A 26,095-nucleotide genomic window follows, 5' to 3' on the forward strand; every position below is an offset into this window, starting at 1 on the left:
TCGATTGCGTTAAGCAAATGACAGCCCTAAAACGACTTTTGTTCGGGTTAATCAGGTGGTAAGAGAAAACATCTCTTACCAGAAACAAGATACATACAAGATATTCCAGTCAGTGCATTTAAGTTAAAGTAGACAAAACGCTGTACCACTTCTCTTTAAGTTTTCTTTCATTTTAATGAAAAACGAAATGGCTTTCATTCTGTTTTATTAATAGCTACTGGTATCTTGATTTAGCTGCTGAAATTCTTTATGCTAAACAGTATGAAAAAACGCATGATTTTACTAAACTTGACGTTTCGTATGCTAGGCAAGATACTTCTGTTGTTACAATATAAATAGTTTTCAAAAATTTGTGACGGTTTGTTTTGAAAATGAATGTTGCGTAGCATACAAAACGTATGTAAGTACATGCGTTTTTTTATAATGTTTATCACCGTTGTTTGTTTTATATTTCTAATCCTAAGCTGTGTTTATCCTCAAAAGAGTTGTATTATTTATACTGAATTAGCAGCACGAGGCGTCAGTTCAGTAACACTGAACATCAGTCACCAGATCAGTTTTTTGCTAAACTTCCGTCTCAGCCAACATCGCACTCTTATCACAAGAAATAAAACGAGCTGAGCCAAAGGATGACCGAGAAAAAAAAATCCAAGAATAGATCCAATACTTCTTGATGGATTTCCACTATAATCAAACACAGAATAAATAAAGGGCTGTCCTAAGGTGTTTGTGCCTTTATCCGCCCAGTAAATAACACTAAACATGATGTAAACGACAGTGAAAAGCATCGGATAAATAACGTGAAATAAGCGTACTGGAACAGTTCCGAGCAAAGTCTCTAGCAGAATAAAAACAGTGTTCAAGATTTGCGTTGTAACTATTAAACCGTCGACTTCAAATCCTGAATAGTCCCAATTTGTGGCTGTGATTAGCAACGCAGTATTAGCTGCAATGTTGTAAATAACCCACAAGGCCTGATGGTAACAAGACATTGGAAGCTCTTGCATTACTTCCAGTGGATTGACAGATACTTTCACCTCCTCGTGACTTCGGCCTTTCTCACGCGTGATGTCGCGTGAAACTACTTTCTCGCGTGAAACTTCCTTTTCGCGTGAGTCCTCGCGCGACTTCTCGCGAGAATCCATGTCCGATGAACGCGATATTCCAGATCGAGACCGCCTCAATGGAATTGGTTCAGGACTTCCGATTTCATACTCTCCCTGTTTACATTCCTCTTTGTAGTACAACGCTGTTATTATAGTCGCAAAGACGAAGTACAGAGTCACAAATAAAAAGCTCCAGTTTGTCAGGTATATAAACCACTTTTCATTTCCGTTTGCTGGGTGAAAACCGCTGTAAATGATCCAAGCACTGCAGTAAACAGCGACTATGAGACGAAACACGAGGATCACGGGAACACTAAACCACTGAAACAAAAAGGACAAAAGGTTCAATTAATTGAAAGCTATTTTCAGTGCTAATATAACAAATCAGTGCTCAGGAAAGATGAAATATGGATGGCAAGTAGCCTACAAGTAGCCTAGGCGGAAGATAGAACGGCAGAGATATGGGACAGGTCGCATACACTTCGCCGAAGGGGAGGTTGTGAAATTATTAACTTACGGCATTGTTTAAACTTTCAGCCAACCAAAAAGAAATGTTAATTCTTGTGAATAAAACAACGGAGACTTGATCCACATGTTGTTCTTATTTTTGCTTAGTAATGCGTGAAATGTTTTTCTGTTTCAATATCAAATTAAACGTCGAGAACAATAAAAATATGAACAATAGAAAACTCAGAAAGTACTCATGGGTATTTTGTTCTAGATTTTTCGCTCAAGAAAAACTAATTGCTTCTTGAAGAAATTATATAACTAACTTCCGCGTAAAAATAACAATGAATAGTTTAAGTACACAGTTAAAACGTAATTATTATTCCGTGGAGGTATGGTAATGAGTTATCTAATTGCAATCGCGTGATTATTTTTTTAGAAGTGCTAATATCAAATTGCATAAATTACTGAGGATTGATGCAGTATTTTGGCAGAAGTCCAGACGACGTTGTTTTATTTGTAAATTATTCGAAGATCAAGTCGATCTTTTATGTTTTACTATCTGTTTTAAACTTGTTTGTTCGTTGAGGGGTGTAAAAACAGGTCGAATCTAAGATATAATGATTTCACAAGGTGCTATGAAAATGAAATTGAAATGCATAGTGTGGTGACTGAAGACAAACTTTTAAAAGCTATAAGGAAAAAAACCGGAAAACAAAATAAGTTTTAGTTTGCTAGGAACAGGTCCATGAATTCACATACATGTTTAAGCCTTTCATGAAAATTTGTCACCCGCTTCTAACTTTCGCTTATATGAACTGACCGAGAACATGTCAAAGTCGAAAACTTCGAATCATTATCCTGTCTTCCCGTTAGAGAGGATCGTGACCATAGTTCAGAAGCAACACACACCGGTTCATGACCGTACACGACATATCTAATAACTCCAAAATAGTTTTCAAGCATGAAAGGTAGCCTTCCAAAAGGACGCATTTTACAAATGTCGTGGAGATATTACAATGACAACATACAATCGGCTTTTTCTTATACACAGATCAGGTACGATTCCTTTAATTTTGTTCCTCTGCTAGCGATTTTATCCTTCATGGATCCGATCCATACAATTACTGACACATGAAATCAACGGATATAATTGACACATGTAATCACCTCAAGTACGTTCGATGTTCAGGATGTTGCCAGCTCCAAGCGATAATTTTGCGATTAAGTGATTAACGCTCGATATTCCACTGTTGTACAAGAGTTTTACGTCGAAATAAAATCAACACCTCAAATATTACAATTGCGACTGTCTGAAAAAATATCTAAACGAGGTCTTTAACGAAAATATCTTATGCCAGTGCAATGCATATCCTCGTATCATTTAAAGATCAGGTGAAATGTTGTCTTCAAGTACATACGAACCGGGTCGTAATGCTGATAATATTCAAGGTCTCTTATGTGAAGTGTGGATATGTTGAATGGGAAAAAGGTTAATAAAAGCAAAATTCTTTGCTTTTTCATTGTCTTAGGAAGACAGCAAAGAAGCCGCTTGCATATAAAGTAGTTACAGCTGTAGTTAGCATTTTAAGTCCATGCAAAACACTATTCTTAGTATAATCAAGGATTCTTCAAATAGTTTTGTATCTAAAACATTCAAAATATCCTAAGCAACAAGGAAAAGTGAATTGCTACCCATGCAAACAACCGAACAAAGGCGAAATTTACTAATACTCGAAATCAATGAACACTCACCGGAGATTCGGCAAAGTCGCCTGAGTTAGAATACAATAAACGGAACTGTATCAGCCGAAATTCCTCCTTCACATCCTGAAGCTCAGTCTTCCACATGTCGACATCAAAATTTTCCAAGTACAAGAGAAAAAGGGAAGATTTACACGAAGAAGCACATGTTCAAATTCAATGGCGTTACACTAAACACAAACAGTTTTACTGCGTTATGCTGATTTGCTTAACAATAAAGATAGTGTCCCTCGGGTGATTTATTGCCGACCACGTGCTTAAACCAGCGGCACACCAAACGATGTTTATTTGACGTCAAATATTAAACTCGATGTGTGGTTTCCTTTCAGTGACGTATTTGCTCGTCATATGTGACGGGCGGTTTTCATCGAAATTTCTCTGCCCGTAAACACAGTTTATATAAACAGAGGCTGCTAATGATTAGAAATGTTTTATCAGAAGCCGGTTTACATCGGACAAGTTATTTAGCATACAACAGTCAATTTGCATCATTTGCATAATATAAAAATAGGTCACCAAGGGTGACATGAGTCTAATGCCGTATGGCATAGTGATACAGATTGCGCGGTTTTCGTAAGCCGGTTAAAATTGGTTAGAGGTTTGTGTTCGGGAGTTTAATTTAAAATGCTTATAGCAAGCTAGGGGCATCGTGGATGATTATGGATGAAAACGAAACAGTCATTAATGTTATATGCTTCACAAAATTTAAAGTATGAACAGGAGTTGATGTTACTTCTTCCGTATTGTCCGTAAAAGCAGAAACGATTAAACATTTGGACAAGATTGCGTGACGATTTACAAAAAGCATGTTCATTACAACAAGGGTTGAAGAACTTCACATCGTTTTCTTTCAGATTTTTCACCATTTTGATGATGACTCTTGAAACAGATTTTGCAATAAAAGCACTTGAAATAGTGACTGTTACTCCATTGTACTGTAAGCACTTAGTCACAGATTTTTCTAAAAACGGGTGTAAATGCTCACGTCAATATAATGATGACCTTTTGAACGCTGGAAACTAGGCAATTATTATCGAGCTACCATACACAGGAGCGAAGACTGTTTATCATGATGTACACATTTCGCGAATCATCACTTCCATATCAATGTAACCATTTTATGATTTTTCTAGCTGTAAGAAGAACTTAAGATCTCTGAGAGTCGTAAAAGCATGAAATTCGATTTCAGTGTATGGCAAAGGCCGGGACAGTGTAATACTGCAAAGAGGCCAAACAAACGCATTTTGATTTAGTCGCGTAACTTGATTTACATTTATCCATGTACATCTTTTATTTTTTGAAGGTTTTTGTTTGCACTGTAAAGAAAAAAATTGGTCAAAATTCGAATGACTTAAATACAAAAACCGGTATTTGGTCGCATTGTGTAAATAAACGCGAGTCGCCGTCGAAATATTTTTTCTCAAAGACGTCTTGCTTTTTAAGCAAGACGAAAACACAAGTGCTTAACTGAACTGAAAACGAAGATTTATTTTCACAAAAAGCTTACAAATGTCTTAACTGGAAAATTATTACGTCCTGTTCAAGTGTTGAATAATCGTGACTTGAGAAAGAACTTTTAATTATGCGTGGGAACACGTGTCGCTGATTGGCTGTTTTTAATTGAAACTAATCGTGCGTGTCCGTACGGAGTCCGTTCTTGCAGCTGATCATTGTTTTCTACATTACAGCGAACGATTATCGATCCCGAACCATTCCCTTGGGATTGCTAACAGCTTTTTTCATATAACAAAGAGTCTAATGCGCATGCGCAAAGCGCACGCAAGCATTAGACTCAAAAACGTAAATATCTCTAAAACGAAAAAAGATATTGCAAAAAAGAAAACGCCATTCTTCTTTACTTTGAAAAGCCTTTAAAATAAACAGCAATTATTTTTTTACTTCATAGGCACTTTAACTCCGATACAGGAAAAATTGGATCTGATGACATTTGAAGATAAAAATTATATTTTCTTTGCCTTTATATCCTGTAGATGTAGAAGGCATCAGTCACGTCATTTTTGGAACAATCATGACGTCTTAAGGCGCATTTCGGCACGTTTGGTGGGAGATTTGGATGCGTATTTGGTGCCCGGTTAAATAACAGGTGTAATAAGGTGTGACAGCCAAGAGCCATAATTGGTCATAATTGGGGATTGTCTGCCTGGCTGCTGGTTTCGCTTAATAAAGATTTTACTGTAATTTCATTGGATCAAGGAGCCGAATCAAGTAGCCAAAAAGAATAAGCTGCAGTTTTTTTTTTTTTTTTTGCAGTTTTTTTCACAGGAGAGGAAAATAAAAAAAAAACTGACACAAATCGTCGTGTTTGGATTTGACTGAAAAAGTCGTATTTTTTGCGAATACGCTCGGACGTACGTCTTCGAACGAGCGGTCTGGAGCAAATGTCAAAACTAAATGAGACTGGGGAAGACGCTAAAAAAGAGACGATCGTTGCTGCGCGCCTTCGATAAGCGATTGTTTAAACAATTTTTAGAGAAAAACGACTGTTTTGCAAACTTCAACCCAAGCATAGGCTATGTTTGGGTAAGAGTTTGGATAGGTAGAAAGTTAGACTGGAAAGCCATAGTGTTGGAAACAGACGACAGTTGTGTAACCATGCACGCCATTTGTACGCAATGTTGTGGATAGTAGGCGCACTTTGAAACTGTTGCGCTCACTATTTCAGAAGGAAGAAGTTGTACTTCTGAAACACTGTGCACAACGTTGCATTATGTCCGGTCCTTTAGCACGTCTTGAGAAAAATTACCTAAAAACGGGCGAATTTCAAAAAACTTAGCTCCGATGATTGGGGAAATAAAACGAAAGAAATGATATATTTATTCCTTAACCTTGATGCGATTTTATTCCTTCGTTTTTTTTAAATTTGAATATTAATATATCGGGATTGACCTATTTGACAAAAAGCAATATTTATTCTGAAAGATCAATGTTTTATTTCTAATGAAAAAAATATAAGAAAAAAATATTAAATGACAATCGTGATTTCAAATCATCTTCGGATGAAAAATCAAAATCTACAGAAATTCGTGTTATGTTGCAACTGGCTGGAGTTCATCTAAGTAATATGAAAATAGTTCCCTTTTTATTGCACGTGTATGTTATTAGCTCTTGTAATTCTGTTCAATAACTACCGATACAAAACCGGTAAGTCAAATAATTATTAGCCCTGCGTGTTGAGACATTATAAATATATTTCGTATATCACAAATCAATAATGACGTCATTAAAGATGGGAAAGGGGTTGGGTCATACAAAAATTAAACCAATGAAATGAAATGTTTGTATCAGTCAGTTATATTTTCTTGCCACATTTGAGGCCCAGAAAACAACGCAGTTTGTACAGACCAAAAAGGAGAGCTTGAACAAGAGGCTGTCCAACCAACACGAACCCAATCAGAAGGCCGCTAGAGAATCCTGGGGTCTTGTTGTAATCTATGTAAGAGTAAATGTAAGGTTGACCGTATGCATTAGTGCCATCCACTGCCCAGAAGATTACAGTCAACAAAATGTAAAGAACACCAAAGACCATAGCGTAAACACCATGAAGGATTCTCACAGGAGTTGTGCTGAGCATAACGTCTAACACAATAACAACAGTGTTTATCAAATGTGTGGTGACGTCAAGACCGCTTGTTTTCCCGCCAAAAAGCAGTGTCCAGTACAAAAGGGTGATCAAAATGGCGGCATTGGCAGCAACGTTGAAGATGAACCACAATCCCTTGTGGTACCACAACATGGGCACTGCTGATTGGTCCAAGTCATCATTGCTGGCGCCCAGGCCGTCTCCTCCCTCTACGTCACTGTAGCCGTTTTCAGTAGTCTTCATTTGCATGCTAGCCACGTTGTTTGTCGCTCCAAAGTGATGGAGAAAGCAGAGCACTGTAGCCCAGATGAAATACAGCGTGACAAAAGTAAAGCCCCAGTTGGTCAGGTAGATGAACCATTTCTCCTCACCGTTGGCAGGGTGGAAACCACTGGAAATGATCCATCCTAGGCAATACCCGGCGAAAATAAACCGGTATACTGTTACTACCACGGCTGGGAACCACTAGAAAAAACGAAACAAAATAATCACAATCTGGCTGTGGTAAATGGTTTTCAGGACTTTGATGCACTCAGCGTATAGGCTGCCCCCCTTCCTTTAAACCTCTTCTCTGGAAGATAAATTTTGTAGTAAGCTCCCTTACCAGGTCCCATCACCTGACTAACTATTGGTTCATAGTGACACTATACAAGTACCGGTATGTTTCTTCTAAAATATTATGCTTATACCACCATTGACACTGCATTATTCTAATAAATTGTTTGCATATAGTAAAGGATTGGGTGGGAGGAGGATAGAAGTTTAAAGGTTTCTCTTGGGGGGTCATTTTAGTCTTGCTGTTGTCTGGGGGGGGGGGGTCAAGAAGATATTGAATGTGGGGCTGTAAAAAATGCTGCCCCCCCCCCCAAAGAACAAATAATGAACTCTCCCTAAACCAATAAAAAGTGATTGACTTGAATGTTAGTTGTCCTTAATCATGTTACCACCGCTTCCAGTTGACCCTGTATAGTAAATTTTATGGGACATCCCCTCACACACCAGCAGCTGAGTAGTGAGATGTAGTGTTTTTCTTTGTTTTGGAATTAAGGTAAAATTACCCTCTAAAAATACAGTAGAATCCCGGATATAAGCCCCCTGATTATAGGCCAATCTACCTGGAAACCAAAAAAAAATCCTCTGATAAGCCCCCCTCTGCTGGATGACAGTACTGAACAAGGCTAAATGTTACTTTATTATGACTTTTAAACTTAAAAACACATTTTGATCAACACTCCCATGGCTCATTTCAAAACGTTCTTTTTATTCCACTTTTAAGCCCCCCTGGATGTTAGCCCTCCTGTTTATAAGCCCATTCAAAACCCCTTACGAAGTTGTATAAGCCCATTATATAACTAGGGCTTATAACCGGGATTCTACAGTATTTCATGTTGTAAGCAAGGATGTAAAGACGATGTAAGGACGACGTATGGATGATGTAAGGACAGCCGGGAAAGTGCCTGCATCAGGTTTGTTGACATGTGCTCCTGATCTGATTAGTGATGTTTTGTGTTAGTGGTGTTTTAAAAATAACAAATCATCCCAGGCACCCAATGTGTGCAGTGAGTATGACTTCTTAGCTCTTTGCACGCATTACATGCCTATTCATGATGCTATGACAAATAATGAAAATTGTCCATCTTCCTTGCGTTTCTTACAACTGACATTTACTACAGAGGTTAAAAATGGAAAAGAAGAATACTTTTTATTATATAGAATGCAGTGCTTTAGCGAGTGGTAGCAAATCGAGAAAAATGGTATCCACACATGTGTGGATATCAATGGTATCCACACATGTGTGGATATCATTTTTGACCAATCATCTCGCAGTTTGCCACGTTTCATAGCTCAACGAGCCAAAGTTTATCAATATTAAGTCGAAACATCTTCGGATCTTCCTCGGCAATCTTCGGTTAGCTTCGGAAATCTTCGGAAATTTTCAGAAAATGTTTGGAAACATTCGTACAACCTTCAGACAACATTTTGAAAATCTTCGGAAATCTTCGGAAAATCCTCGGAAATCTTCGGAAAATCGCCAAAAACATCGTAATTAGTTGGTCTATATAATAAACAGAATATTACATGGTTGCTTGGAGATATCAAATTTATCTTCTCGTGTTCAAAACTGATATCTCACTCGTTCGCTGCGCTCACTCGTGAGATATAGATTTGAACACTCGAAGATAAATTTCATATCTCCACGCAACCATGTAATATCCTCTATATCTCCAATTTTCACCGTAGAAATATTAAGGAGGCTCAATGTAGTGGTAGTTGTTTTAAAATGAAAATTATCAAGGAAGCCAATCTTTGATTTTTGCAAAAATACACCATAATGATCACATATGACCAAAGTTTAAATTTTTTTACTGGTCACTTCGTCACAAAGGTAACCATAGCAACAAATGTCATTTTCTTTTGTTTTAAAACAAGCAAAATTTTCTCGAAATCTAGATTAACTCTTGGTATTCATTTTACCAGACAAACAAACCTGGATTGCAGACGATTTTCCTAAAACAGTAGATTCCCACTATTTCTTTCAGAACAAGCCAATGTTTTCTGAGCCTTGGGGGGGTAGGTAAAGTCTGCTTCGAGCCTAGTGGCCCATACAGGCCGGAGCTTATCCCGGTTTCCGTAGCATTAAGCGACTGAGAGTATTGCTACTCCCCCCTGGATGGGATGCTAGTCCAACGCAGGGTTACCCCCAAGCAGTAAATTCGCCAGTACCCATTTATACACCTGGGTGGAGAGAGGCACTGTGAGAGTAAAGTGTCTTGCCCAAGAACACAACACAGCGCCCCGGCCAGGCCTCGAACCCGGGCCGTTCGACTCGGAGGCGAGCGCGCTAACCATTAGGCCACCGCGCCTCCCACTATTTCTTTCAGAACAAGCCAATGTTTTCTGAGCCTTGGGGGGGGGGGGGGTATAATCATTTGCATTCTATTTTTAGGCCTTGCACACTTTGATATTGATCAAGGCTCAAAATTGTTACGCATAAGATGAGCTGTGCTGTCTTAGCTGCTTTAGTTTCTAAAACAAGAACCATTATTTAAAAAAAATTTAGCAGCTAGTTGTGAGTATATGCACTTTTGAGTCTGTACTGACAATAGTATCAATGGCTTTTATTTTGTTGCAAGCCCAAATGCTTCTGTGTGGTAGGATAGGTGAAGGTGACTGAGGCAAGTTCTGATGACAAGTGTTGAGTGACATAATTTTTTGGTTTGTTATGTAATCAAACCTCACTCATCACTGGCCATGGACAACACATAACCATCCTTGGTTATTTTTGCATTGTTACTACTCCTCTGTTGTTTTTCTACATTACAGAACCATTATTTTGTGGTTTCTTCAATTTGGATGTAATTAGAAATGACTCAAAATATTGTGACATGAGGTGACAATGAGGTCCACTTGTACCTAAAGCAATTTCAATGGTTTTAGGGCCTGCATGTTTATATGGAGTAGAGTTGTCCCTGGTAGGAGGGTTACCCTCTCCCCCGCCGAAACTTGGCCCTCTCAGTTCAAAAGACTGGCGAGAGTTATTTTGAAATATCTATTATGGCGGCCTTTTCTAAAATCAGGAACGCTGAAACATCGACGAAGACCACTTTGGACAAATTTACCGCAGACTTCGATGTTATTTTGGCCGATTGCAACATTTGCGCATGCTCCGTATGTGTCAACTTGTCCCTGGTAGGCGGACAACTGTTTATATGGAAAAAAGTTGGCTCGCTCCCAAGGGTCACCCTATCTTCAAAGCGAGTGACCCTCCACCCAGGGTCACCCTGCCCCCCGAGCCAACTTTGCAATTTCTCATATAAACAGTTCGCAGCTATTTATAAAGAAACGTATGAAAAGCTCTCTCGCCTGGGGTGGCTTGATATGGAGGGTAACCCTCCTACCAGGAACAACTCTCCTCCATATAAACAGGCCCCAAGAAAGTTTTTAGGTAATCCGTTTAAGGCCTCGTCCAATTTGGCTGCAGAGTAAGTTTTTCATATTTTATTTTCCAAATTGGACAGCATGTAGTCCAATATTGTTCAATAAGTATACAAATAAGCTCAGTCTAAACTTGAAATAAACTACTTTGATTATTAGAGCTTGTTGTTGAAACATATAAAAAGCGCATAAATTATAATGCAGAATTTACACTTTGCTACCCATTCACAACAAACAGAAGCAAAAGCGGGAGAATTGAGTCAGGTGGCAGCAAATACTGGTCAATACTTGTTTGCTCTTCTTTTCACTAATAAGCGAGTATAAAACTACACTGACACTATTTGTATTAAAGCTTTTACTACGAAATAGCGAAGGAGCAAAAGGTCAAACCCTCCAAATAATAACACACATGTTTACATAGTCGTTTGAGTAATAAGTTCTCGAACCACTACGCATTATCTATCTTGATAGATTAGCTTCGTATTAATTGAAATATCTTTAAAACTCACCAGAGATCGAACGAAATCTTTAGCGTCAGAATGCTGGAATGTCAGCTGGGAAAAACGAAACTCTTCGCGACACATGGCAGTGGAGGTCTTTGTCGGCAAGTAAACACATCACATATATAAATGCCGGGATAAATGGCGATTGGGCGGCAGCTAATTGAGTTTTATGGGAAAACATGAAAACTATATTGACAGCCTTTTGTATGATGCACAAAGGAATTTGACGTCACCATGACGGCGTTTCTTTTGTGACTGCAAGCCCTTGGCATTTGGATAGTCACGCAACGCTGGATCGATTGAGCTGGCTTCCAGCTCTCTCGCGATTCTTTGTCGTCGCGAAGTGAAGCCGAATCTTTGCGTAGCGTAGGCGGCGGAGCAGCGGGGAAGTCCCCCCCGCCCCCCCCAAAAAAATTGGTTTCAGTGCCAAAAGTATTGCTTGTGCAGCATAAAATTGGTTTGTCAAGAAACAAATCGGTTTTTTTTTTAGGATCGTGCTTGGCGGGATAGTAATGGTATAGACATGTCTTTCAACGAAACTCCGTTTGGCGTTTGCGTTCAAAGTGAAATTGCTTGCATACCATAAATGCTAACCCCGATAAAGTACATATTTTCTGAATGCTTATTTAATATAGATTCTAGGTTTGGATTTTGTTTTGATCATATAGACCATCATAAGCAACGTCAGTATTTTGTTTGCAATAATGATGTTGCGCAACACAAGGTTTATTTGAGAACACGTTTACATAAGCGCCTAAACGTTTATGTGGAATTTAACCAACATATATTGGTCTAAAAAACGGTGGCTCAGATTTTTCTTTTTTTGCTCCATGAACTTTTTATAAATTTTTAAACTTAAAAAGTTCAAGTTTTTAAAATTCACAAAAAATAATGGAGCAAGGAAAGAAAAATCTGAGACACTGTTTTTTACACCAATACATGTAGATCAAATTCCACCTAAAAGTTTAGGTGCTCGCGTAAATGTGTTTTCAAATAAACCTAATGTTGCACAACATCATTTGGCTTAATTGGCAAAATTGGCTTGATAAGGTGGCTGGTAACGGCCGTTTACAGCACTTTCCAGCTCTTATACTTTGACGAGTCAGAACTACAAATCTTTATAGATTGATGCTACAATTATATTAGGCCTTTCTCGATTATGCTAGCATTTTTTTGGCATTTTTTTCGCTTTTTCTTTAAAAAAGAATTGCTAGCATTTTCCGTCACTTTTCATGACTGTGATCCAGATTTTCAGCACTCAGAACTCAGAAGGATAAATAATCCTAAAGTTTCACAATTTTGATTACTTAATTTGATTGTTTTCTGTATGTTTCGACTGTTTGTGCGTTGTATTACTTGTGTACTTGTGTTGTGTTACTTGTGTGTGTTTTTTTATTTATTTTTTTTTTTTTTAAAAAAATTAATAATTTTTATTTTTTATTTTTTTTATATAAACAAACAATTATTAAGTATCACCTGTTGTTGATATGAGCATATAATGTGAGAGTTTGTAAATAAAACAAAGCAATTTTTGGAATTCAAGTGGCATTTTTTAAGGAAATCAGGCATCATTTTAGCATTTTTTTGGCTTTTTGCGAGAATTTCTAGTAGCATTAAATGCTAGTTTTACTAGCATAATCGAGAAAGGCCTAGCTACAATAATGGTATGAAATTAATGCCCAGTGATTGGTGAATATGTTGTGATTATTTTTATGACGTCACTGGTTACTATTGCAACAGTATAACCTGTTAAAAACACCTTTAATGGCTGTTTTTATGCTAGTGACGATAATGTCGTCAGACGACTTTAACGTCTAAGACGTTAAAGGCGTCTGGTATAAAAACGGGACGCCTTTAGTAGACAGCCATTCAGAAAAAAAATAAAAAAAGACTGGGTTCGACACTCGGAGGACACTGGACAGGAAGACGTAAAGCCATCAGACGTTAAAGGCGTCTGTCTTATTTACTGTTTTCATACTAGTTAACGACGTCCCGTTTTTATACTAGACGGCTTTAACGTCTGAGACGTTAAAGCTGTCCGATAAGAGCGTCGTTCAGACGCTCTTACGAAAAGACGTTAAAGCCATCAGACGTTAAAGGTGTCTGTCTTATTTACCGTTTTTATACTAGACGATAATGTCGTCTCGAGACAGCTTTAACGTCTAAGACAGCTTTAACGTCTCTAGCATAAAAACGGCCAATTTTGGCTTTAAGTGCTTATAACTCAAAAACGAGCTCGGTGACCCCCATTTTTTATTATTGAACATTGATCAGCATGTTAAGATACAACTTTTTGCAAAGCTAAAAAAAATTCTACGCAGCGGTTTCAGAGCCACCTTAAATTTTAAATTTTTAAAGTCTCCCCGTTACAGCCCTTCGCCCGGCAATGTTTGCTTTCCCTCCGCCGTATTCCTTCCTCTCGTAAAGGATGAAGACAGAGCAGATGCATATGACCTCCAACTTAAGTCACTGAAATCAGGCTAAATACAAAGACAGGGTCATTTGTTAGGCACTGACTAGAATTTATTGCATATTTAGCATCCTTTTTATATCGCTGCTTTCGGGGGCGCCACCGTTCTAGTAACTACTGACGTCAGTACCATAATCTGGCCGATCCAGCGTAAGAAAACGGAAAAAGTTCTTAATATATGAAAAACGTTGAAGATTAAATCTTGTTGTAAAGAGTTTACACTACATCAAAACAGAGCAATATTATAATATTGCTTTTGGAATAATATAAGCGTTGAAAAAAATATCGCATCAGTTTGTTGCACCTTATTATTTCCTCAGTGATACATGACATGGGTCTTACATTTGAGGTCGACAAGTTTAAGGGTCGCAACTTTCAGAACTTCACGAAAACGAAGGTTGCTACAACGAATTTCACTGATATTCCCCGGTGATATTCTCGCTTATAATCCATCAAATATTTTTGCTCGCGCGCGATTGGTTAAAAGGCGTCACGATGCCTCAACTAAAATTGGGGAATATCTGAGTGATATTCCCCAAGTGATATTCCCCAGTTTATGAACTCTGGGATTCAGCTGTTCTGAAAAACAGGAAGTTCTGTCCAACAGAGGGCCAGAAAGCACTGAGAAAAGGTACGTTTTGCTCATTGGGGGCAAGAGCCCATCGTGTTGAAAACTGTTTTTAAAAAGCTTTTTCAGTACGAACATCGTATGGTATGGATGGCGTTTTGCTAAAAAAACAACTCGGATATAGTATTTTCCATATAACAATTTACATAACGCTTACAGTAACGCTTACGGGAACCGGGGTATGTGACTGTAACTCTGCAAGACCGTCCTTTTTAGTTGAGCAAGACGCGTCGGGCGGGTTTTGGTTCAAAAAGGATCTGAAACGAGAGTAAACTTTCTCTGGCGGGATTGGGGATAGTCTCTTGAGTTGCTCACAAGACTCGCGCGCGATTATCAGCGTTTCATGCAAACCGCGCATCGCACCTTTAACAAGAATAATACACATGTACCTGTTTGTCAATTGAAAAGTAAATCTCTTCAGTGAGTTAAAAAAGTTTCAGTCGGGTTCTGTTTTTAACCCGTGCCCTCGCCGTTTTACTCACAGTTGTACTTAGGGTAGGCTCGATTTCCGCCGCCTCCTCGAGTCCGGTCTTTGTTCCTCCCCGGGCTCATTTTCCCGAAAAGCGGCTGGAAATCGAGCCTATACTTAGGGTCCCTCACCATGAAAGTAAGTCTTAATCTGCCACTGTTTTTCATCCATAAACCAAACTGTCAAAGATGTACATTTTCTTTAAAAATTAAAACCTTTATTCGCTGCCTCTCAAGCCGTGTAAGTAACACCGCAATCTAAACAATCCAAAATTAAACAACTGAGCTGTTGGAAGTCCTACCAACCCATACAGAATGACAAGTACAGTAGCAGCATATGGCTCAGATTTATAGTTAAGGATTGGATAGATATTAGTGCCTCCATTCAACCAGTACACCACTGTGAAGGTTAGATAGATGACTCCATACAGCATTGCATACACTACATGAAACACACGCACAGGAATCGCACTCACGCAAGTTTCCGTCAGCATAAATACCGAGTTCAACAGATGGAAAGCTACATCAGCTTCTCTGATCTTAAAGTCTGTATATAAAAAACTCCAATACACTACCGTGACAAGAATAGAATTATTAGCTGCCACGATGTAGAAAAACCATGCGACTTTGTGATACCAAGTTTGGGAATAGTGCACCTGGTTAACACGTGACGAGGAATCTGCATTTTCGCGCATCATTCGCACTCCTTCTAAAGCTTCCATTTGTTCAGTATCCTCACAAGCATCATAGTACTGTTCATCAAGCAATCCATCAACGGATTCACTTGGTTCTATGTGTGTGTTGTTATGAGGATTTCCTGACGTTTCCCTTCTGGGTGATGTTCCTTCCTCTATAGCCCTTTCCTGGCCTGACTCACGACTAGGTCCGTTGCCATGGCAATGCGCCCAGTAAATGACAGATATTAGAGTGCTCCAAACGAAGTAAGTAGTCACACACAGGAATGTCCAGTCTGTGAGGTAAATTAACCATTTCCAAGAATTGCCAGAGATGATACTGTAGATTATCCAGCTACTGCAGTACAAGGTAATAACCAATCGATATCCTACAACACATGGTATAGGAAGCCACTGTGGAAAGAAAAAGATGTCGAATTAAACTTAAACAGAGCATGCGAAATGGTTCTCGTCGAATCAGGAGTAGCCTGCGAAAACAGCCGCCTCTCACGCTCCGATCCGAACGCAGCAAGCGGATCGGAGCGTGAGAGGAGGCTGTTTTCGCAGGCTAAATCAGGAGCGTTTTCGTTGGTGTGTTGGCAAAGTACAAGGATTGCCCCAGGAGGAATGGGGCGTAGTGACTATTGTTAGTTTGTTAGTATGGACATATTAGAAGAAAGACATTTTTTTATGTTTTTAGGTTATTGTAGTTTATGGTAGCACCTCGCTTGAGCCATTTTAGTCAGGCAATACTATACTAAACTAAAACGCAGACCCTCGGGCCCAGTTCCCTTGACTATCCCACGGCTTAGAGCACTAAAATCTAGATTTTGTAGAATTGCTACACCTGGATGGGATGCTAGCCCCTGACATGTCAAATTTTCTCTCGTGTGTGAGCGTGGGGTAAGAGGATTGCGTGACTTATCGATCCACTTGCGTGCGCCCATCTTGCGTGACATCGCACAAAAATATCAAATGTCTTCACTTCACACTGTACCCACTCGATACATTCACGCAGATTCACGGCACAAATTATATCGTTACTTTGCCCTATGCGAATGCCCTATGTCCTATAATCTATGCTTCACTGCCTGTTACTTTAATCGCAGTTTGAATTACGAGAAATTGCTTTTATTTGCGAAGAATATTTATTGATAGTATTTCAACGGTATTCAAAACACGCCAGTGGCTTTCTTTAGAGAAGGCACGATCGCTTACGGAAGCTAAAAAGAAAATATGTATCTGGAGTCATAACAAATCTGGTCCTTGTCTAGATATGTGATAAATCAAATTTAAGGTTGATATTTCGAGTTGAATATAAACCACATAAAGCTAGGCAGTACAAAGTGTCGATCGAGAATCAGCCACCTGCATTTACAAAGCGGCAGATTTTGTCAAATTTCCTTGATTTCGATCACAAAGATTCCAAAGTAAAACTCACTCACCGGTGATACAGCAAAATCTTTGCCATTTGAGTAGGTAAGCTTGAAATTACGAAGATGAAATTCATCCGGCGTGCACATTGTATGGTCTTGTATTGTCAATGTCAGATTATGCTTTTATGCTAATTACGATTTCACGCAAGTCACGAGACGGTCACGAGACGACTCGTCAATATCAATGGCTTAATGATTATCCACGGGATTCTCTGATTAGGGACGGGCCATAATTCGACGTTATTTTCTTGGCCTTTTGGAGGGAGGGGGGGGGGGTATGAAAAATTTTCCTCTGCAAACCTTTTTTTAGTTAATGAACCTCTGCAAACATTTTTTTCCGAAATTCAAGCTACTTATAAATTCTCAACCTCGGATACAGTCAACTCTCTCTTAACGGACACCTCTATAAGACGGACACCTGGTTATGGTCCCTGCCGTTTTTCAGTCATTTTACTGTAAGAAAACTCTCTGTAAGACGGACACCTCTCTAAGACGGACAACGGACACTTTGAAACCGCCAACGGACAGGCACTAAAAGTTATTTTTTCGTGAATAACACTTCAAAACTTGTTATCGACATATAGCATAGTAGGCCAGCGCCTTTAGAATACCAAATTTACCAAAAACAATCCGCTATAACGTATTACTTCACTGCTTAAACTTGTAGATTTAGTTTTCTACTTACAGTATCACCGTTTGTTATTAACAAACAAGTCAAATCTCTGACATTATTTTTGTTCCACTTTATAGGTTTTGCTAACGTAGGCGACTAAAAACAGACGTGTATTCGTTGTGCATAGCCGTTTAGCTTTATCGTCTCAAAATTTCTGGTGTCACGTTACCTCGACTCTCTATAAGGCGGACACCTCTCTAAGACGGACAGTTGGGGCCGGTCCCGACGGTGTCCGTCTTAGAGAGAGTTGACTGTATTGCATTTTTAGCTTTCTGATTGGTTCACTGAATCCCGGCTATCAGCTCAAACAATTTATTTTGTCTTTCTAGGCACTGCAAACAATTGTTTTTAATATTCTCCGTCCCCCCCCCCCCCCCCCACCTCCAAAAAAGTTGGTCCGTCCGTTAGGTAAGGCACTTTATACGGGAAGGCTCCGCTCCGAGGTCTAAACCTTATAAAACCAAATTGATTGCAAAGCTGGTACAACGGCAGGAGGGCAAGATTTGTTGGCCAATATTTCTTGAACAAGAGACCCGGCAGCAGAGAAGCCAAGCAGTTTTTTCTTCGTTGTGTGGTCCCCTGCATCCAAACTGTTTTTGTCTAAACCTTACCCTTTTCATATACAACTTTTGACGGAAAAGGTGACTCTTTTGTGTTCCTTTGATAAGTAAATGGTACATGTACCTGCCCTTGTCCCGAGGGATAAGTTAAGTGGACCTGTTCGAGATATTTTGGAAGGTCCTTCCAATACCTAAATCATGACAGTTTTCTCTACCTTTTGTATACACCAACTCGAGAAATCACCTCCCTTTCAAATACCTACAGCCTGAAAAATGTACCCCTTTCTGGCGTAACTTTCCCGTACAGTCCACATTGGGGAGTACCAGTCCCCTCCCCCCACGGGGGTGGGATGCTGTGAAGAAATGTCCCGGGGGGGGGGAGTACTCCCTATAATGGCCTATACGGGGAGGCTCCGCCCGAAAGGGGTACCTTTTTAAGGCTCCAGGTATATAAAAGGGTAGGGATTTCACAAATTTAGGTATATGAAAGGGTATGGAAATCTGCAATAATGATATTTTAAAAGGCCGTTACATTAAATATTTCGAGCAGACGCAACTTTTGGCTGTATCGTCTTAATTTATTAAGCGCTACATAAAAATGACAAGAAAACTTTCCGTCTTTGGTAAATGTGATGTAGTGTAGGTATATGAAAGGGGTGCCTTTTTGCAATAAAAGGTATGCAAAAGGGGTACCTTTTCTATCAAAATAGTATATAAAAGGGTAAGGGGTTGGATCTCCGGGCGGAGCCTCCCCCGTACAAAACTTTTTCGAGTACCCCCCCCCCCCCGGGGGGGGAAATGTCGAACGAACGTGCGGACTTTTCGCTCTCGCCGATGGTTCTAAACTAGTTACAGCTAAGAAGCGACAACGTGTGACCTTTGCCGTCTGTTAAAGAAAGGAAACTTAAATTTTTGGGGGTCCATTTCCTCATGGAGGAAGGATTAGAAGAGTCAGCCATGCTATTCAAGATGTCACGCTTTTTAAGATGGCGGCTTAACTGTTCCACGATCAAGCAAGGCTGTTTGAAAATCTTAGAGGCAAAAATAAAGCGACTTTTTATAGTTTAGTTGTGAAGGAGAAATAAGGCGTACACTAAAAGTTTCTTAGAACTGCTAGGAAATAGTGGCAAAGCCACAGAAAAACCTGAAACGTTTAATCCCCTGTCCCCTTAAGCGCCCTCCTTGCCATTCGTATATATTATACTTCAGACTCATTAAAAGATCTTAAAACTGTTTATGAGCTAAAGTGGAGTAAAGCCAGAAAGAAATCGAAATAAAGTTGCAACACCGCCAGGACAGGACGCCATGACAAGTATATAAACTGAGTTTAGAATTTAAAGAACCCCAAAAATAGATTGGAAATCCTTTCTAAGACTCTTAAGCAGCCATAACGCGTTTCTGTCTCCTAAAAAATAAATTGTAAAAAAAATTAAAACATCCTTTTCGCCTATCTTGCGCGTACGTTTTAGCCGTACTATGGCTGTTTAGAAGAGTTCAAGTTCTTGCCAATTTCCCACTTTCACATTTCCTATAATACACTTTGTTTGCCCCCCAAAATTTTGCATAAACATTGTTCTGGCTTTGAATCGCAGACGTCTCTCCGCGTTTCGCACGTAGCAGCGAGAGCGATGAGAGACGGCAGTATTGGCAGGCGATGTTCTCTTGGGACAAACAATAATCCCAAGAGAAAATTTAAACTTATGCATTTTTTTGTGGGGGTTAATGGCAAACAAAGTGTATTATGGGAGATTTGGTAACGGTCAATTGTGTATCACCATGTCAATTTCTATAACGTAATTTCATTGGAATTTGTCATTAATTGCATGAAAGACAAAAGGATTTTTCTTTCTAGAGGTTATGGTTCTTTGAGGAGTTTTGTCATCATTTACCAAAACGTGAGTGTGAACCACAGTTGCCGGAAAGAACCGGTTAGAATAACAAGTGTTTTCTCAAAATCAGCAAACTACCCGAAAGATATGGCACTTTCCATTGTAATTCGGTTTTAGTTTATTGTTTTCCTTTGATGGGAGATTCGAAATAGGAGAAATCAAGGAGAAATCATCAAATGAGTTTTTTATTGAAATTCCCGGAAAATTGCTGTTTTTTCCAAACTAAACCTCCCGGAATTTGTAATTCTCTCCCAATATCAATCACTGGTTCAACAAGCATTCCTACTTTTAAGAAAAAGACGATTGAATTTTAAATAAAATGATACTAAATTGGCCAAGCCGCACAAATATACTGATAACCGAGGCTCCCCCTATAAGCTCGGTGGTTTCTTGAGGTCCCTTCGCCCTACCTAAACTGTTCAAACTGTATCTAATAGTTCCACTTATGTCCAGGATTGAACGCAGGTATTGTTTAATGAGTACTTCATGTTTGACTTTGTTATTTGACATTTTCATATTACTTCATATTTGACAGATTTTGGTGTGTTTTGGTGAACTTTTATTAATGAGGACTCTTTGTGATGCCTGTCATGAGGAACGTGCATCTCATTTGCGTTCAATCCTGGACATATCTGAATAGTTCTTCCTATGTCGCAAATAAAATGATGATGAGGACGACGACGAAGACGACGACGACGACGATGATGATGATGATGATGATGATGATGATGATGATGATGATGGAGTTTGGTTCAATGATAGAGTAAAGCTCTTGGTTCCTAGACAGCCGTTAACGTCACGCAACAACAAAAGCGTTTCAACCAAATGCGCAGTCGATACAATCCAAAAAGAAGCAACTGCGATAGTACATTACCAACAAACACAAACAGGCAAATAGTTATTACAGCTCTGACTGGATGACCGCCGTAATCAAGAGCGGAGTAGATGTACGGCTTGTTATTTGGATTTGTTCCCCCACAAGCCCAGTAAATCAACGAAAACGACAAATAAATGGCAATGAATATGACTGGGTAAATAATGTGCAACAGTTTGACCCGAATACAACTCAGCATAGTGTCGAGGACGATTACCACTGAGTTAAGAGCATGCGCATTGAAGGTAACAATGTCAAAGCGATGACCTGGCACATAGACTAGGCTCCAGTACATCACGGTCACTGGAAAAGCAATGTTGGCAGCGATGTCGTAAATTACCCACGAGGCTTTGCAGGCTAATGGAAGACGTGATTTGACGGTGTAAACAATTTGTGCGCCTTCTTTATCGTCTTGTTCTTGTTCTTCACCACTGTCATCATCATCGCTTGTTCTAAAACTTCGTCTACTGTTGTAGTAATACGTGACGATGACGGCACTGAGTAGAAAGTGTAGGTTGACAAACGTGTAACTCCAGTTGGTTAAGAATATGAACCACTTCACTCCGTATTTTTCCCTTTCAAACACACCGAGCACTGTGAACGCGGTAGTGTATAGTGCCAGGATCACTCGGTAAATGATGAAGGCGCGGACAGATAACCACTAAAAAAAGATCACATCAAGAGTAAACAGGATGTTTAAAGAAAATAGAGCGATTTTCACTTGAGTGCCGAAAGTAAATTCGCATTAGCTTTAGTTTTGCATTACTACATTCTGTACACTCGATTGGTCTACTGAAAAAAACGCTCCGCCTTCTCAACCAATCAGAAGTAAAAGTAAAACCAATCGATCGTGACTCACTCACGCGCACGTTGCCGGGTACATGATGTATTTGCTTTGAATTTTGATTGGTTCACTGGATTGTCTGCATGGTTATTGGTCAGAGTGATGATTTTGGTTTTGGTTTTACGACACTCAAGCGAAAATCGCTCCAAAAAGAAAGTTGCCGGCAGGGGTCATATACACAAACCCCAGGGGTCATATACATAAACTTTGCCTTCTCCATGCAGCAGGCAGGAGTAAGTTCAGCGGTAAGAAAACATTTTGGGTCCAACAAACCCTGATAGCTAATCGAGACCACGTTCTGTAGCGTCACTGTCCGGCAGAGATCAGCAGATGATGAGTTTGATTAAGCATACTAATGGCGTTTAACATTTATTAGACAATGTGAAAGGGGGAGTTAGACTCTTAGTTATCAGTTAAGCTTTGGGTGAATTCTCAGCCTTTTTTCTAGTCCTATACTTGAACAATACTTTCACAGCAAACGAACATCATAGAGCCTAGAGCCCCTGTAACCTGCGATCAGGCGTTCTTTTCTCGAAAGATAGAGGATAAATAGGGAGGGAGGTCATGATCTTAGGTTAGAGTCCCTGAAACCAAATAGACTTCGGTGAGCCGAAAGACTCTTAGCCAGAGGAGTCACGGCTCGAGTCGAGTCGCCGACTACCTAGCCTTCTACGCAGGCGTTTTTAGGGGTGATCGTGTTTCATATAGATGTCCCCACGATCACCCCTAAAAAAGGACTGCGCGTGAGGCTACCGACTACCCTACCCTTCTTTTAAAAATCTTGCCGTATATTACGCCAAGACTTCCGGTGAGTCGAGTCAATACGTAACTTGGGTATACCGCTTAGACGACTCTACGAAGGTCAAGAGAAGATTCTCTTGCGCTGGTGTATTGGACAACCCTCTTAGATTTCTATATTTCGTACGTCAACAAATATTTAACTGCCAACACATAGCGTACTCTGCCTGTGGTTTGAGAATTGATCGACCGATCTTCAAACTGGCTATCGCGTGACTGCCGGGTGACTGCTTGGCAAATTATATTCAGCAGATTCTGTTTTCAATGAAAACGAGTCATCCATGGATTTATGGTTGTCGCGAATCAAGACGAATTAATTACGACCTTAATTTTTCTTCTCTTTTAAATCTTTGAGTTTGAGTGCAGCTTCTGAAGCTTCATCTAGATCAACGATCGAAACTTAATTTTAGCTTTAATGCTTATACAGCACACCGTTTCTACCTAGCAGACCTTAATTGTATATAATAGTTATCACATGACTAGGCTTCAGTTGTGGGCTTTGTACTCAACTCACCGTAGATGAAGTAAAATCAGCTACACTTGTAACATCAGGCCACAAATTTCTAAAACGAAATTCGTTTTTTAAAGTGTCGCACATTTCAGATTTCCTGCATGTTCAGCGCTCAATCAATTCAACGGAGGGTAAAACAGGAAACTGAAATGAATACTTTGATTAATTATAAAATTGGTTTCACCCCAGGCCACGCTCTCCAGTTTGGTGACGTCAACAAGTAACGCAAGAAAACTAAAGGTTAATGCAAGTGATATTTTTATCATGCGCTCCACGCTCGTCCACCGACTCACCCTGATAAAAATGAGGGTCAGTACTCTGAATTTAGCAGAGTTTAACTAGTAACGGAAAGAGATAAAGATTAAGACAGATTACAAACAACAAACTTGAAAAAAATTGCCTCAATGCGAGATGCGTTTCTATGACGTAGATCCTTTAACTTTAAGGTATCACCCTCTCTGAGTTATAAGTATCGATTGATCGATCAATCAATTTGCTTGTTGGTTAGTTGGTTAGTTGGTTGGTTGATTGATTACTAGGGACTTTAAGATACCTGGACGGCTGACCTCGAGGACGGTGCGAGGAAGGTAGAATTTTGCGAGGAGGACTGGGCCGATGTCGACGTTCTTGGCGGGAACTTACAACGTTAAGAGCCTGCGTGTGTGAAGAACGGAGGACGGCTTCGTTAGTGGATCAATAATTCCTTAGCGCAAAACATGCGAAGAAAAACATTTGGCGCTCCTTGCCCCAAAGTCGGGGACCAGAAAGCACTATTTTGATTCACAGGGTACAAATTCCAAGCGAAATTTTTGTAGAAACACAGGCAAGAAAGTTCATAATTTCACGCACGTGGCTTCGCCATCAGCGTTTATGCAAAGCACAGCAAATATATTCGCAATCGCAAATGAAACTTGACTTCTTAACTTTTTATCAGTACCAAACCAAGAATACCATAAAGGACTACCTAACACAGTAACAGAATTAAAAAAATAAGATTTTTAAACGAAATCATACAAAAAGCACTCCCGTTCACTGGTGGACGGCAAAACTCTACTTCTCACGTCCTCGACAACACCTGGACGGAGCTGGACGGCAATGTGCGTGGAGCGGGCATGCGCAATAAAGGCTACACGCGAAAAATTACTTCCGGCCAGCCGTCCTCAAGGTCAGCCGTCCAGGTATCTTAAAGTCCCTACTGTTTTCCCCTGGACGGGAGGAATCCCCCCTTTAATAGTGCTATCTGTGTGTACATTGCAGGTCATCATCCGGGTATTTTGTCGATTTGCCTAAACCACATGATCTGTTGTTACTAATTTACACAGCTGAGTAGAGAAAGTACTCTGAGAGTAAATAGTACAAAATGCGTCGCAGTCACGATTCTCATGGCAAGTAGATAGGAAAAAAAAATAAGCACCAGCTGTTCATTGGAAATGCAGCGTCCAAAAATTTCCATACCGTTTTTAGTTAGATTTCTCACATGAGTGGATGTATGTGGGATAACGAAACAGCAAGCCACAACCAGTTGCAAAATAGTTGAGAAAGTCTCCTCAAACTGCAGTCTTCCTATGTACATATATCCTCATCGAAAAATAAATGCTGACTACCCCACCCCACCGATTCCTCCCTATATAAATCGCTATCCAGTGGATAAGTGTTAACAAAACATACTGCGCTATCCACCGGATAGTGATTTATCCGTTGGATAGCTAGCTCGAAGCGAGCGTTATCCACCTTTTGAACAACTGGGGCCTGGGGTTTAAATGCGAGCCCGAAATTCGAACAACACTTGATAGGGGAAGAGGAGGATTGAGACTTACATGTATCATTGTCTGAGAGCCTGAAGACTCGACTGCCCTGTTAACGAAGAGTGCACTTTTTTCAAATGGCTGTTGCTATTTCAAGTTCTCTAAAACTTTTATGAGTGTTTCCACAGCTTTGAAGAAACACGAAAAGAAATATTAAAATTACTTTAACAAAAATTAAACTTACTCAGTCATTTCTTTTATAGAACTATTATGACTATAGTAAGCGGTTACATGCGGGTTAACATCAAATGCAAAATTAAAGCTCCAAATTTTATATAAATTCAACACGCGGCGAGGAATTTCCCAAAGCACGGTTTCTATAACAACTGGGTTTGCATAACCTCGTGCAAAGCACTTAATTATCCAATCACAGCTTGTTCTATATAACAATCATTTTATAACAGCCGCTTATTCAAATAACGTCCGGGTTTGAGAGCTTTTGAAAAAGCCGCATTTGATTTATAAAGCGACTCGAACGTTACTTTGTCAACACTGTCCGCCAAATAATATATTTTAGTTTTTATTTCCTTATCAAAATGCCACACTCAGAGGTTTGACCCGGAATTATGACATTTTAAACTCTCAATGTTGTACCAAGAAAGACCTTTTCCTTGGGAGGAATTCGTACCCAAAAAAAATATAATTTAAAAAACCTTTTTTTGTCAAATCTCATTGCTGCTTTGCTAATACTGAACAGAAAAATAGGCCATTGGCAACTCTTGTCCATCTGCTATCTTTAACCTTTGTTTTTCAAGTGCTAGACAAACAAGAATATTTAATTTGAAGCTTTTCTTCTTGAAGGTACTGTAGATCGGACATTTCAGCCGCATTGTAAAATATGCTAATGAGCATGATGACGTCATGAATGAGATGTATGCACCTGTTTGCCTGTGTTTATCATCATTTATCTTTCGCTCGTATTATTTCAATATCATACAACTCTGACTCTTTATGCATTGCTACTACTGGCTCTTTAGCAGTTGAAATACATCTTATCGCTTTGTTTCTAGGTGTCAAACGAAGCCATCTTGTAGCGCCTCGGCCAATTCGCTGGACACGAAATGCGTCTTCTTCCGTGAAGTGTTTGGCGCTATTTGGGAAAGTCTTC

General features: G+C 39.5%; 5 protein-coding genes across 5 annotated transcripts in view; all 5 read right to left on the minus strand.

Moving 5' to 3' along the window:
- Positions 1 to 171: 171 nt before the first annotated feature.
- Positions 172 to 3,633, minus strand: LOC144627985 (uncharacterized). Its single transcript, XM_078486015.1, has 2 exons — positions 3,309 to 3,633; positions 172 to 1,427 (listed from the first exon to the last, which is right to left on the minus strand). The coding sequence occupies exons 1-2, from the start codon at positions 3,402 to 3,404 to the stop codon at positions 546 to 548; spliced, it is 978 nt and encodes a 325-aa protein (XP_078342141.1). The 5' UTR covers positions 3,405 to 3,633; the 3' UTR covers positions 172 to 545.
- A 2,531-nt stretch (positions 3,634 to 6,164) lies between these two features.
- LOC144667442 (protein rolling stone-like) lies at positions 6,165 to 11,601 on the minus strand. Its single transcript, XM_078528858.1, has 2 exons — positions 11,364 to 11,601; positions 6,165 to 7,383 (listed from the first exon to the last, which is right to left on the minus strand). The coding sequence occupies exons 1-2, from the start codon at positions 11,436 to 11,438 to the stop codon at positions 6,628 to 6,630; spliced, it is 831 nt and encodes a 276-aa protein (XP_078384984.1). The 5' UTR covers positions 11,439 to 11,601; the 3' UTR covers positions 6,165 to 6,627.
- Positions 11,602 to 13,194: 1,593 nt separating this feature from the next.
- LOC144667112 (smad nuclear-interacting protein 1-like) overlaps positions 13,195 to 26,095 on the minus strand; it is an 87,641-nt gene continuing 74,740 nt past the window's right edge. Inside the window, exon 11 of the transcript XR_013573281.1 lies at positions 13,195 to 13,209. The gene's annotated coding sequence lies outside the window, so the exon portion shown is untranslated. The remainder of the gene's footprint in view (positions 13,210 to 26,095) is intronic.
- On the minus strand, positions 14,584 to 17,212 carry LOC144667537 (uncharacterized). The gene is made up of 2 exons (XM_078528965.1): positions 17,043 to 17,212; positions 14,584 to 16,011 (listed from the first exon to the last, which is right to left on the minus strand). The coding sequence occupies exons 1-2, from the start codon at positions 17,118 to 17,120 to the stop codon at positions 15,142 to 15,144; spliced, it is 948 nt and encodes a 315-aa protein (XP_078385091.1). The 5' UTR covers positions 17,121 to 17,212; the 3' UTR covers positions 14,584 to 15,141.
- LOC144667486 (protein rolling stone-like) lies at positions 20,325 to 23,322 on the minus strand. Its single transcript, XM_078528906.1, has 2 exons — positions 23,186 to 23,322; positions 20,325 to 21,690 (listed from the first exon to the last, which is right to left on the minus strand). Exons 1-2 carry the CDS (start codon positions 23,267 to 23,269, stop codon positions 20,935 to 20,937), a joined length of 840 nt encoding a protein of 279 aa, XP_078385032.1. The 5' UTR covers positions 23,270 to 23,322; the 3' UTR covers positions 20,325 to 20,934.

Source organism: Oculina patagonica, chromosome 10 (genome assembly GCF_052425735.1).
Source record: "Oculina patagonica isolate OP01 chromosome 10, crgOcupat, whole genome shotgun sequence".
Classification (NCBI taxonomy): domain Eukaryota; kingdom Metazoa; phylum Cnidaria; class Anthozoa; order Scleractinia; family Oculinidae; genus Oculina; species Oculina patagonica.

Coding starts and splice junctions, on each gene's coding strand:
- LOC144667486 (XM_078528906.1), bottom strand. CDS start 23,269: ATGTGCGACACTTTAAAAAACGAATTTCGTTTTAGAAATTTGTGGCCT. Junction 21,691..23,185: donor CTGATTTTACTTCATCTACG/GTGAGTTGAGTA, acceptor ATCTTTTTTTAG/TGGTTATCTGTCCGCGCCTT.
- LOC144627985 (XM_078486015.1), bottom strand. CDS start 3,404: ATGTGGAAGACTGAGCTTCAGGATGTGAAGGAGGAATTTCGGCTGATA. Junction 1,428..3,308: donor GCGACTTTGCCGAATCTCCG/GTGAGTGTTCAT, acceptor TTTTTGTTTCAG/TGGTTTAGTGTTCCCGTGAT.
- LOC144667442 (XM_078528858.1), bottom strand. CDS start 11,438: ATGTGTCGCGAAGAGTTTCGTTTTTCCCAGCTGACATTCCAGCATTCT. Junction 7,384..11,363: donor AAGATTTCGTTCGATCTCTG/GTGAGTTTTAAA, acceptor CGTTTTTTCTAG/TGGTTCCCAGCCGTGGTAGT.
- LOC144667537 (XM_078528965.1), bottom strand. CDS start 17,120: ATGTGCACGCCGGATGAATTTCATCTTCGTAATTTCAAGCTTACCTAC. Junction 16,012..17,042: donor AAGATTTTGCTGTATCACCG/GTGAGTGAGTTT, acceptor TTCTTTCCACAG/TGGCTTCCTATACCATGTGT.